This window comes from Lontra canadensis, unplaced genomic scaffold (genome assembly GCF_010015895.1).
Source record: "Lontra canadensis isolate GAN:19392208 unplaced genomic scaffold, GSC_riverotter_1.0 scaffold35, whole genome shotgun sequence".
Lineage (NCBI taxonomy): Eukaryota > Metazoa > Chordata > Mammalia > Carnivora > Mustelidae > Lontra > Lontra canadensis.
Genome location: NW_022631029.1, coordinates 210842 through 225644, shown reverse-complemented (window position 1 = coordinate 225644; position 14803 = coordinate 210842). Strand labels below are relative to the sequence as shown.

The window sequence follows — 14803 nt, the reverse complement described above, 5'->3', positions numbered from 1 at the left end:
CCCAGTTACCTCATCTCCCCACCCACCTCCATTTCAGCAACCCTGAGTTTGTCTCCTGGAGTCAAGGGTCTCTCATTTGTCTCCCTCCCTGATTTCTTCCTATTTAGTTGTCTCTCCCTTCCCCTGCAATCTTCCTTGCTATTCCTTATGTTTCACATATGAGTGAAATCATATGATAATTGTCTTTCTCTGACTGAATTATTTCACTTAACATAATCTCCTCCAGTTCCATCCACTTATATGTAAATGGTAGGATTCATGCTTTCTGATGGCTGAGTAATATTCCAGTACACATATGAACCACATCTTCTTTATCTGTTCATCTGTTGAAGGACATTTCCACTCCTTCCTCAGTTTTGCTATTGTGGGCATTGCTGCTATAAACATTGGGGTGCATATGCCCCTTCTTTTCACTACATCTGTATCTCTGGTGTACATACCCAGTAGTGCAATTACTGGGTCATAGGGTAGGCATATTGTTTAAATTTATTCTTAGATATTTTATTCCTGTTTATGCAGTTGAAAATGGGATTGTTTTCTTAATTTCTCTTTCTGAAAGTTTGTGATTAGTGTATACAAATGCAACCAGTTTTTTTGTATATCGACATTATATTCTGCTGAATTCACTGAGTAGTTCTCACGGATTTTCTTTTCTTAAACATGTTCTTGTAATACAATGATATACAAGAAACTAAACATATTTAACGTAAATAAAGTAAATAAAATATACTTAATTCTAAGTATTTTATTGGAGCGCTGTTACATGTGATATACTGTGCATATTTGAAGTGTACAACTTCAGGAATTGAAAGAGTCACTGAAAACTCATGAGGACACATTACATGGTTCCATTTCCATAATCCAGAAAGCTGTAACTACTCATTATGAATTGTTAGAGTTTGGTCTCTCTAGCCTTCATTTTTTTTCTGAACAGAATGTGGAATCATAAACATAACTTCAAGGGATGTTGTGAAGAAAGATGAAGTATGTGGAAATACTTTGTTGGGTCCAAAGAATGTTCAAGATTAAGGGTTGTGTGTATGTAAATGTTTGTGTATTTATGTGCATATTTATTTCAAGACAACACACTCACGTGCATATATGTACACACATAAGACTCAAACCATCACTATAACTCATTGTACACACATAAGACTCAGACCATCATTATAACTCATTATAACATATGTATTGTGTTGAAAGGAAGCTTGAGAGAAACTTGGAGGGTAAAGAAATGAAAAGTATGATCATTGCATTCACATGAAATTCTAGGAATGTAAAAATTTAGACAAATGTAAGTAGAACAGGTGGCCTTAATGTTCACAATGAATCACTTTTCCTATCTTAATGCCCAGAAGCCTCAAAGACAGAACCACATTGACATCTGTGCAAGGAGAACTTCTCTATACCAGTTAAATTGGCTGAATATCTTCAAACTGACTTTAGATCTTTCTTCTTCTTAAGGTAGGGTTTCAACACAAAATGCCCTTAACCAAAGAAGCTTAGTAACTGAATTGAGAGGCTTAAATTCAGTTACATCTAAGAAAATTTTATTGGAGAAATGTCTTTGTCACTTTCCTATTGCTTCTATCATCAATTAGTACACTGAGGGTTTAAAAGAAACAAATTTATGCTCTTCTCATCCTGGAGGTCAAAGCCAAAAATGAGTCTTTTGGGGCTAAAATCAAGATGTTTCTGCAGGACACAGAGACCTTGAATTCCTGTCTAGTTATGTGATTCTGGGTCATGATTTTTTCTGTACAAAAATGCATGTCTTTCCAAACTCTACTTGATACATGAACAGGATCCTCATTAGAGTCCATTTTTTGGTTTATGATTTATTTATTTATTAATTTATTTATTTATAAGAGAGATGAGCAGGGAAAGGGGGCAGAGAGATAAGGAGTGAATCTTGAACAGACTTCCAGGAGAGCATGAAGCCTAAAGCAGAGCTTCATCCCATGACCCTGAGATCATGACCTGAGTTGAAACCAAGAGTTGAACACTCAACCAACTGAGGTACCCTGGTTCTCCTAGAATCTCTTTTGAGCAAGTTTCCAAAATAAATTTCAATAACAGAATGATCGAGAATCTTACTGCATAAGAAGTCATACTAAAAGTGAATGGTGTGGTATAATGTCTTTAGTATCATGTGTACTTGTATGGTTATGAGTTGTTCTAATCTCCGTTGATCTCCTCAAGAGTCTTGAGACAGTTGTGTGTCAGCTGAAGGGGATCCGCTACTCTTACCATGGTGTTCTAATATAATTAGGACTTGGCTAGCTAGCTGTGGCTGATCCAGGGTGACTTTGGCTTGAACAACTAGGCTCTGCTCCACGTATCCTCACTTCCTCTGGCAGCCCACCTGGTTTAATTCACTTTTTGGAGGCAGATTTCAAAGACAGAGCAGCAGAAATATACCAGGCTCTCAGGTCCATCACCATTCCCATCATATCCTGCTTGTCACAGAACATAAAATATCCTAATACAGCCCAGAAGGTATTGTGCACATTTTCAAGAACATGGTTACAGAAAAAGACAGGGATGTGGGACCATCTCTGCAAACAGTTGACACTAGTGCAAATTTCAATTCAGAATGTTTCATTTCCATTTCCACTTCATCAGTGAAATGATCTCAGAGCTAAAAGTGAGTCTGAATTATGTATCTATGGGGAAGTTATGGAAATTCTACTCCACAAGGTCAGGCTTTCCTCCAAATGTAAATATATCTTCCCCACCACTTGCCTGTAGATTATCATTCCTCATCTAAGAAAAGAACAAAGAAAAAAAATATTTTCTTTCCAGATGACTCAAAGAGATCTAACTCTGTGATTGATGGAGCTAAGAACTGTTGTATCACTGATACTATCTTCATTGCATCCTTATATAGATACTGTTTTCCTATTGATTGACCCTCCCAGTGACATATTCATAATGGTTTTCATCCTGGTACTGTTTTTTTTTTTCTTATGGGAGAGTTCCACTGGAATGAGATGACATTTGAAATTCAAATAGAATACAGAGACATGGGAATATTTTTTCTTCATTTATTCAGTTTTGTTGAAATATGGTTTACATATAAAATTGTGACTGGAGATTTAATATACATTGTGAAATGATTACCATAATAGGTTAGTTAATACATCCATAACTTTACATGGTTACTATTTTTTTGTTATTGTAAGAACATTTACTATGTATTCTGTTAGTAACATACAAGTCTACAACACAATATAGATAACCTTAATGACCATGTTGTACCTTATGTTCAGAGCTCATTCGTCTTATAACTGAAGGTTTGTAGGCTTACATCAGCATCATCTAATTTCCCTAAACCCCAGCCACAGAAAAACAATCAAACTACTCTCTCTTTCTATGTGTTCATATTTTTGTATTTCACATATAAGTTATATCATACACTACTTGTCCTTCCCCGATTATTTCACTTAGCATATTCCTCCGGGATTGATACATGTTTTATTTATTTTTTTAAAGATTTTATTTTTTTATTTATTTGACAGAGAGGAAGATCACAAGTAGGTAGAGAGCCAATCAGAGAGAGTGTGGGAAGGAAGCTCCCCGCTGAGCAGAGAGCCCAATGCAGGGCTTGATCCCAGAACCCTGAGATCATCACCTGAGCTGAAGGCAGAGGATTAACCCACTGAGCCACTCAGGCACCACTGATCCACATTTTAGCGAAGGAAAGGATGTCTCCTTTTTTTTTTTTTTAATTTGCTGAATTGCATTGTATGCTATGCCAACATTATTAATTCATCTTACAATAATTCCTTAGTTTTTTTTCTTGGCTATTGTAAATAATGTTGCATGAATGTAAGTGTACAGATATCTGAGATATTTACAAATATGTGGGAATTAAACCATGCACTCATGAATGGCTGGTGGGTGAAAGAAGAAATCAAAAAGGAAATTTAAAAGTCTTAAATCAAATGACAGTAGAAACATTGCCTATCAAGACTTATGGTATTAAGGAGGGCACGAGTTGCAATGTGCACTGGGTGTTATATGCAACTAATGAATCATGGAACACTACATCAAAAACTAATGAAGTACTATATGGTGACTAACAATAATAATAATGAGAGTAATAATAATAAACTTGTGGGGTGCTGCAAAAGCAGCTCTAAGAGGGAAGTTTAAAACAGTAAATGCCTACATTTAGACAAATGGAAGAGCTTAAGTAAATAACCTCATTTTATGATCCAAAGACCTAGAAAAAGAACAAACTAAGTCCCAAGCAGCAGAGGAAAAGTAAAATATCAGAGCGTACATATATTATATAGAGACCAGAAAATGAATGGGAAAGATTAACAATGGTAGGAGTCAATTTCTTGAAAAGCTAAACAAAACTGACAAACCCTTAACTAGACCAAAAGAAATGGTGGGGGAGAAATGCAAATAATTAAAATCAGGAGGTCACATGATGTGATGAGCACTGGGTATCATATGGAACTGATGAATTATTGAAATCTATACCTAAAACTAATGATATGTTGGCTAATTGAATTTAAATTAAAAAAAATACTTCTCTCTTCATGAAAGAAAATGTTAGCTGAAAAGAAAGAATCAGCAGTGGGACACCTGGGTGGCTCAGTAGGTTAAGCATTCATATGGTTTCACTTATTTGTGGAAGATAAGGGATAGCATGGAGGACATTAAGAGAAGGATGGTGAAAATGAAGGGAGGGGAAGCAGAGGGGCAGATGAATCATGAGAGATTATGGTCTCTGGGAAACAAACTGATAGTTTTAGAGGGGAGGGTGGGGGAATGGATAAGCTGAGTGATGGGTATTAAAGAGGCACATATTGGGGCACCTGGGTGGCTCAGTGGGTTAAAGCCTCTGCCTTCAGCTCAGGTCATGATCCCAGGGTCCTGGGATTGAGCCCCACATCAGGCTTTCTGCACAGCGGGGAACCTGCTTCCTCCTCTCTCTCTCTCTCTGCCTGCCTCTCTGCCTACTTGTGATCTCTGTCTGTCAAATACATAAATAAATAAAATCTTTAAAAAATAAAGAGGGCACATATTACATAGAGCACTGGGTGTTATATGCAAACAATGAACCTTGGAACACTACATCAAAAACTATTGATGTGCTGTATGGTGACTAACATAACAAAACTTTTTAAAAAAGCATCTGACCCTTAGTTTAAATCAGATCATGATCTCAGGTCTCCACCTCAGGGTCCATGCTTAGCAGAGAGTCCGTTTATCTCTTTCCCACTACTGACCAACCCCTCTCTCCATGCCTCTTTCTCACTCTTTCTCAGATAATTAATTAATTAATTAAAAATGTTTTAATTAAAAAAATTTTAATCATTTTATTTATTTTCAGCATAACAGTATTCATTGTTTTTGTACCACACCCAACGTTCCATGCAGTCCGTGCCCTCTCTAATACCCACCACCTGGTTCCCCCAACCTCCCACCCCCCCACCTCTTCAAACCCTTCAGATTGTTTTTCAGAGTCCATAGTCTCTCATGGTTCACCTCCCCCTCCAATTTTCCCCATTGCCTTCTCCTAACTCCCCATGTCCTCCATGCTATTTGTTATGATCCACAAATAAGTGAAACCATATGATACTTGACTCTCTCTGCTTCACTTATTTCACTCAGCATAATCTCTTCCAGTCCCGTCCATGTTGCTACAAAAGTTGAGGATCCATCCTTTCTGATGGAGGCATAATACTCCATAGTGTATATGGACCACATCTTCCTTATCCATTCATCCGTTGAAGGGAATCTTGGTTCTTTCACAGTTTGGCAACCGTGGCCATTGCTGCTATAAACATTGGGGTACAGATGGCCCTTCTTTTCACTACATCTGTATCTTTGGGGTTAACACCCAGTAGTTCAATTGCAGGGTCATAGGAAAGTTCTATTTTTAATTTCTTGAGGAATCCCCACACTGTTCTCCAAAGAGGCTGCACCAACTTGCATTCCCACCAACAGTGTAAAAGGGTTCCCCTTTCTCCACATCCCCTCCAACACATGTTATTTCCTGTCTTGCTAATTTTGGCCATTCTAACTGGTGTAAGGTGGTATCTCAATGTGGTTTTAATTTGAATCTCTCTGATAGTGATGATGAACATTTTTTCATGTGTCTGATAGCCATTTGTATGTCTTCATTGGAGAAGTGTCTGTTCATATCTTCTGCCCATTTTTTTGATATGATTATCTGTTTTGTGTGTGTTGAGTTTGAGGAGTTCTTTATAGATCCTGAATATCAATCTTTTGTCTGTACTGTCATTTGCAAATATCTTCTCCCATTCCGTGGGTTGCCTCTTTGTTTTCTTGACTGTTTCCTTTGCTGTGCAGAAGCTTTTGATTTTGATGAAGTCCCAAAAGGTTATTTTGGCTTTTGTTTCCTTTGCCTTTGGAGACATATCTTGAAAGAAGTTTCTGTGGCTGATATCGAAGAGATTACTGCCTATGTTCTCCTCTAGGATTCTGATGGATTCCTGTCTCACCTTGAGGTCTTTTATCCATTTTGAGTTTATCTTTGTACATGGTGTAAGAGAATGGTCGAGTTTCATTCTTCTACATATAGCTGCCCAGCTTTCCCAGCACCATTTACTGAAGAGACTGTCTTTTTTCCACTGTATAATTTTTCCTGTTTTGTCGAAGATTAACTGGCCATAGAGTTGAGGGTCCATATCTGAGCTCTCTACTCTGTTCCACTGGCCTATGTGTCTATTTTTATGCCAGTACCATGCTGTCTTGGTGATCACAGCTTTGTAGTAAAGCTTGAAATCAGGTAACGTGATGCCCCCAGTTTTATTTTTGTTTTTCAACATTTCCTTAGCAATTCGGGGTCTCTTCTGGTTCCATACAAATTTTAGGATTATTTGCTCCAGCTCTTTGAAAAATACCGGTGGAATTTTGATTGGAATGGCATTAAAAGTATAGATTGTTCTAGGCAGTATAGACATTTTAACAATGTTTATTCTTCTGATCCAAGAGCATGGAATGGTCTTCCATCTTTTTGTATCTTCTTTGATTTCTTTCATGAATGTTCTGTAGTTTCTCGAGTACAGATCCTTTATGTCTTTGGTTAGGTTTATTCCCAGGTATCTTATGGTTCTTGGTGCTATAGTTAATGGAATCAATTCTCTAATTTCCCTTTCTGTATTTTCATTGTTAATGTATAAGAAAGCCACTGATTTCTGTACATTGACTTTGTATCCTGCCACGTTACTTTTAATTAAAAATATTTTTAATTTAAAAAATTTTAAAAAATTAAATAAAAAATGTTTTAATTAAAAAAAACAATGAATACCATAGAAATGCAAAGAATCATGGGAGACCACTATGAACAATTTCCCTCCAACAAATTAGAAGACCTAGAAGACCTAGAAGATATGGATATTTCCCTAGAAATGTATAAGTCACCAGGACTTAATCAGGAATAAATAAGAAATATGAGCAAACCAATATTGAGTAAGGCTATTAACTCAGTAACCAAAAATCTCCCAGCAAAGAAAAACCCAGGACTAAAGCTCTTCAGAGGTGAATTGTATTAATCACTTAAGAAGAATATATAGACCATAAAATTAAATTAAGAAGACTATATAGACCAGAAAACCAACAGAAAGATTAACAAAGATGAGTCAATAATTTGAAAAACTAAGCAAAATTGACAAAACTTTAGTTAGACACCCCCAAAAAGGAGGGGGGGCGTGAAGAAGATCTAAATAAATCAAATCATCAGCAAAAGAGGATACCATACAATGAGTACTATAGAAATACAAAGAATCATAGGAGACCAGTATGGGCAATTTCACCCCAAAATACTGGAAAACCTAGAAGTGGATAAATCCTAGAAACATACAAACTACCATGTCTAAATTCAGAAAAAATAGGAAATAGGAACAAACGAATAATGAGTAGGCCTATTAAATCAATAACCCAGTATCTCCCAGCAAGGAAAAGCCCAGGATGAGAGAGGTTCACAGGTTAAATCTACTAATCATTTAAAGAAGAGTGAATAACAATCCTTCTCAAACCCTTCCAGAAACTTAGAGAGGAGGGCACATTCTCAACTTCATTTTACAAAATCAGCATTAACCTGATGCCAAAGCCAGAAACAGTCAGTACAAGAATAGAAAACTGTAGACTAATATATTTGATGAACATAGACACAGTTTGTTTGTTTTTTTAAATATTAGCAAACTGATTTAAATAGCACACGAAAGGACTATATGCCATCATCAGGTGAAATTTATCCTTTCAATACAAGAATGGTTCAACACAAGCAAATCAATAAAAGTTACATACCACATTAATAGAATGAAATATAACAATCATATGATCATCTCAATAGATGCAGAAAAAGCTTTTGACAAAATGCAACATATTTTCATGGTTAAAAAAAAAAAAACCTTCAACAAACTGGATGTAAGAATACACCTCAACATAAAATAAGACCATATAAGACAAATTCACAGTAGCACTATACTCAATGGTGAAAGGTTAGGAAATTTTCCTTTGTGATCAGGAGCAAGACAAGGGTGTCCACGGTCGCCATTCCTATCCAATATAACACAGCAGGTCCTAGCTAGAGCAATCAGGCAAGTTAAGGAAATGAAGGACATCCAAATCAGAAAAAAGTAAAATTATTTATTTATTTATTTACAGATGATATGAACTAAATATAGAAAATCCTGCAGACTCAACCCTTAAGAACACACTCATTAATGATGACCACTCTGTCATGCGTAGAATTGTTGAATCACTCTATTGTACTGTATTGTATTGTTCTGTATAGTGATTTTATGCCCTGCGCCAATAAAACTATTGAATTGAAAATCACACTTGTGGTAGACCTTTTTCAGAGATGGTTCCAATTCATTGCTTAACTCTGTATCTACGTGCTTTGTAATGTCACTGTGAAGCTCCTCCCACTGAGAGGTGGAATCTATATCTCCACCTTTGAATCTGGACTGAAATTAATGTTTTATTTGTTTTGAGTAATAGTGTATGCTGAACATGACAGTGTACCTCAAGGGGTCTTTGTGTGTTTCTGCTCCTCTCTAGTAACCCTGCCTTGTATCCCATGTATACAAGTCCTGGCTAGCCTGCTGTACGAAGAGAAAATAGATGGAGCAGCGCCCAGGTACACTAACAGTGGCCAACCTAGACCAGCCTACCATCAGCAATCCCCAACTGTGAGAACACAGCCAAGATTAGAAGAGCACTTTTAGCTGAGCCACAGCTTGCAGAAGCCTCATGAGGAGACCAGCAGAGACCAAAATATTTCCCCAACATAGTCCCCCATGCAATTTTAAAAGAAGCATTATATCATATCTTTTACATTTGGCATGGCTTGTCATGCAGCAATCACTAACTGATATAATAATCAATATAAACAGATCTGAAGATATTAGGAATAATCTACTCCTTCTTATTTTTTTAGACTTTTTTTTTAATACTCCTTCTTATTTTTTACACTTGTTCTGATATTTGGAAGGAGTATTCATAATGTCATGGTTATTCACTTTTATTTCAAATAAGTGTGCTAAAAGTGACTATCATTGAGATTTCCTTCTGGGTAACTGGTAGAGGTTGGAAAGACCTGTGTGTTTTTCCAGGAAAAACTTGTGGGCCCCTCAGTCACAAGTTTCCTTTCCTAGAGTATTACTGGGGAGGAATACAAGGTCTTGTCTGAGTCATCCTTTAATCACAGGATTGAAGAGAGTTTAGAGCATAAAAAAGGTAAAGAAATTAATGACAGAGTGAACAAACCAATTGTTCACTCACTCACCCTATAAGTTTTATGACAACATTTTTAAAGGGGGAGAATTTACGTTCAGGGCAATGTACGAAGCAATATTTGTAGGCAAGACTTGAAATTTTCAATTAGAAAGAGCAAAATCATCCAATTAAATAATACAAAATCTGCCACTAAATTCTTTACTCCAATTAATAGAGGCCTTTAAACATGGACACCAAATACCCCATGCTTCAATGTGTAGGTGTTCATCATCAAAAACACATTTTCTGCAATAAAATATGGTGTGATAGAAAATTTTACTTCATCGTATTTCAGGTCTTCTTTTATATCAAACCCATGTTAATTTGTTTATGCAAATTTGTTTTTCTATAGATTACCCTGGTAGGCTGTTTTTCATGAGCAACTTTTGCCTTACTATTCTGTGCCAGGGATACTGTGGATGCTGAACTGACAAGGGAACAGGATCTTAATGAGGATCACAAAGCTCCATGACTAGCTTGAAACCAAATTCATAGGTTAAATTCTCTATTATCAAGAAGAGCATTTAAGGGGTGCCTCAGTGGCTCAGTCAGTTAAACATCTGCCTTAGGCTCTGGTCATGATTCCAGGTTTCTGGGATCAAGACCTGCGGGGGGGGGGAAGGTCTGCTCAATAGGGGTCCTGCTTTTTTCTCTGCTCCCCTGTTACTATTCTCTTTCTCTCTCAAATAAATAATTGTTTGTTTGGTTTTTTTTGTTTGTTTATTTGTTTTTGGAGCTTCAGAGAATACTGAGAATACTGGGCTTTATTTACAAACATGTCTTCCTTCTCCTAATGTCCTCCATGTTATTCTTTATGTTCCACAGATAAAAGAAATCTTTAAAAAAAAGATCATTTAAGGCAGACACAGTAAAAAATTGTGATCTCAGAATTTCCTCTACAATAAAATCATAAAAATTGCCTCAGTTGCCAATGTAGTTTACTTCATAAAACTAGTACAGTTCATCACTATATGAGGCAAATGGGAATCTCCAAAATGTTTCTGATTCAAGGTTGGGACTAATTTTGGAAGCTAAGAAGACAAAAGGAAAATTGTTGAGCATTAGAAGGAACAGAAATTTCAACAAAGGGACTTATTTAAATCTATAAAGATGATTTTAGACAAATTGAAACTCCAAGATATAAATAGAAGAAATAAAATCTTTCATTATCTGATTAAAGAATCACAATTTCTGGCTATTAAGTCTGCAATCACAGGTAGTTGGTAAAAAATAGGCCTTTTATGGCTTCCCTCTGAAAAGTACATTAATAGCCTCCTTTATGTCTTTGTTCCTCAGGCTATAGATGAAAGGGTTCAGCATGGGTGTGACCACAGTGTACATCACTGAGGCTACTGCACCTGAGTGGGAGTTCTGGGTAGCAGCAGAGCTAAGGTACACTCTAAACTTGTGCAATAAAATAAGAAGACAACAGAGAGGTGTGCTGCACAGGTGGAAAATGCTTTATACTTTCCCTGAGCTGATGAGATTCTACATATAGAGGAAACTATCTTTGCATAAGAGTAAATGATCCCAGCCAGGGGAGCACCACCCAGAAGCAATGCTGCAAAGTACATCACCACGTTATTAAGAAAGGTATCAGAACACGCAAGTTGGATCATTTGATGCAGTTCACAGAAAAAGTGAGGGATTTCCAAGACTGTACAGAAGGACAGCTGCAGCACCATTAAGGTTTGTAACAAAGAATGCAGGGCACTCATGATCCAGAACACCATAAGCAGTAGTGAACAGAGCCCAGGGTTCATGGTGGCAGTGTAGTGCAGGGGGTGACAGATGGCCACAAAGCGATCATAAGCCATCACAGTCAAGAGGAAGTTGTCCAAACCTGCAAAAAGTATGAAAAAGTACATCTGCATGATGCAGCTTTCATAAGTTATGGCTTTTCTCTGTGTTTGTATATTTACCAGCATCTTAGGGATGGTGGTGGAGGTGAAACAGATGTCTACAAAGGACAGGTTGGCAAGGAAGAAATACATGGGGGTGTGGAGGTGGGAGTCTGAACTGACGGCCAGGATGATGAGCAGGTTCCCAAGTATGGTGACCAGGTACATGGACAGAAACAGCCCAAAGATGAATGGTTGTAATTCTGGTTCTTCCAAAAATCCCAGAAGAAGAAATTCTGAAATTTGTGTATCATTCTCTAGTTCCATGTAGTCAACATGACTAGCAAAATAAGAGAAAACAACATGACATAATCATGCATCATTAACCTGGGAAATACATTAATGTTTATACTCTGCACCAAGAAACTAAGGTTTATATTTGTGTATGGAAGACAATAAAAACACTAAAAACTAGGAATAAAAGGAAACTATCTCAACATAAAGCTATTTATGAATAATCCACAGCAAGCATGATACTCCATGGGGATACAGTGAACATTTTCCTCTTTAATCAGGAACAAGGCATGGATGCCTGATTTCACAACTTCTACTCAACATAACACTGGAAGTTCTAGCCAGAGCAACTGTATGAGTTAGCTCGGTGATGGGTACTAAGGAGGGCATGTATTGCAATGAACACTGAGTGTTATATGGAAACAGTGAATCATGGAACACTACATCAACAACTAATGAACGACTAATTAAATAACATTTAAAAAGAAACAATAAATAGAAATAAATGGCATCCAAACTGGAAAGAAAGAATAAATTAATGTATGCAGATGATGTGATCTTTTATGTGGAGAATCCTAAAGATGCCACGGGAACACGGATAGAAATGATAAAAAAATTAATTCAGCCAAGTAACTGGGTACAAAGCCAACCCTCACAAAATCAGTTGTGGGCACCTGGGTGGCTCAGTGGGTTAAACCTCTGCCTTCTGCTCAGGTCATGATCTCAGGGTCCTGGGATCGAGTCCCTCATCGGGCTCTCTGCTCATCAGGGAGTCTGCTTCCCTCTCTCTCTCTCTGCCTGCCTCTCTGCTGACTTGTGATCTCTCTCTGTCAAATAAACAAATAAAATCTTTAAAAAAAATCAGTTGCATTTCTATATACCAACAGTAAACAACTGAGAAGGAAATAAAATACTTTTATGTGACATCCAAATGAATAAGACTATCACCTCACACCAGTCAGAATGGCTAGTATAAAAAAGACAAGAAATAATAAGTATTGGTAAGGATGTGGAGAAAAGGGATCTCTCATGCATTGTTGGTGGGAATGAAAAACGGTATAGCCACTGTGGAAACAGTATGGAGGTTCCTCAAAACATTAAAAGGAGAAATGCCACATGATCAAGTAATTCTGCTACTGGGTATTTACCCAGTGAAGACAAACACACTAATTCAAAATTAAATATGCACCTATTGCTTTTGTAACATTGTTTACAATAGCCAAGATATTGAAGCAGACCTGGTTTCTTTTTTTTAATCATTTTTTAAAATTTATTTTCAGCATAACAGTATTCATTGTTTTTGTACTACACCCAGTGCTCCATGCAGTCCGTGCCCTCTCTAATACCCACCACCTGGTTCCCCCAACCTCCCACCCTGGTTTCTGCTGATAGATGAATGGAAAAGAAGATGTGGTATACAGATGTAGATAGATATAGGTATACATATACACAATGGAATATTACTCAATCATAACAAAGAATGAGGTCTAGCCACTGGAAACAACATGGGTGGATCTAGAGGGTGCTATACTAAGTAAAATAAGTCAAATAAATAAATTATCATATCACCTCACTTATATGCATAACCTAAATACAGAACAAGTGAACAAACAGACAGACACTTAAATAGAACAAACTGGTATTTGCCAGAGGGTAGGTTGGAGGGTAGATAAAGTGTATCAATGGCTACAAATGAGATCTTACTATTTGCAAATTCTTGGATAAATCTAGAGGGTGTAACGCTAAGTAAAAGAAATCAGTCAGAGAAAGACAAATATATGATTTTACTTATATTTGGAATTTAAGAAACAAAACAGATGAACAAAGAAAAAAGAGATGAACAAAACAGCAAACTCTTCAATATAGAGAATAAACTGCTGGTTGCAGAGGGGAGGTGAATGGGGTAATGGGTGAAATAGATGAAGGGGATTAAAATACACTTAACCATGATGAACACTGATAAAGTTTAAGATTTATTGAATCACTGTATCATACACCTGAAATTAATATAACACCACATGTCTTTATACAGCCATTGAAAATAGATTTTAAAAAATACAAAAATTCCCCCAGAAGTCCTTAAAATGACCAAAAATGACCCTAAATAAATAAATAATTAAATAATTAATTGTGTGTGTGTGTGTACTTATACATTAACTTATAGAAGTTAAAACATTTTCATTGCCCAAATATCTCCATAGAATTCAATAGAGAAACAGTAATCCATAAAATTATTTAAAATGCTGACAACTGTAGAAAATAGGCATATAATATATGGGCATATAATAATAATGAGCAAACCAAAGTGGTAACCAAATATATGAATTTGTTCAAACTCACTAATTATTTATGAAAACAATAAGAAATCCCTTCCATACCCATCAGTCTGTCAAAAGACTTAAAGAGCTGTCACATCATTTGGGATTAGAACTTTTAAACAGGTAGCAAAGTGGTACTCTTTTTCATAGAAGAAATATGATGCACTATAACATTTGGGGGAAATAATATGAAAACAGCTGTAAGTAATAGGAATATAGGCATGCATTATTCACCTCAGGGTTTCTTAATCTCAGCACTATTGACATTCTGGCTCAGATCATTCTCTGTGGTGCAGTTTGTCCTGAACATTGTAGGATGTCTAGAACATCCTTGGCCTGTCATGACACCTCTCCAATCTGACAGCCTAAAATGCTTCTGGGCATCACTTAATATTCTTGGAGGACAAAATTGCTCCCAGTGGAGAACAAGCATTTTAACTCAATCTCAAAATATTTTTGTATAATTGAAATAACAGCAATTTAATGAGAAAGAATATAAAAATACATACATACATACATACATACATACATACATATATACATAAATCCTCAAAAGTGTAGATGACAGAGCCACACCTTGAA

The 14803-nt window shown here is 36.5% G+C and overlaps 1 protein-coding gene across 1 annotated transcript; it reads right to left on the bottom strand.

The window, feature by feature from the left end:
- Nucleotides 1-11007: 11007 nt before the first annotated feature.
- LOC116874078 (olfactory receptor-like protein OLF4) lies at nt 11008-11936 on the bottom strand. Its single transcript, XM_032868501.1, is given in 2 exon segments — nt 11008-11168; nt 11171-11936. Coding segments are annotated over 2 exon segments (927 nt in total).
- Nucleotides 11937-14803: the final 2867 nt, after the last annotated feature.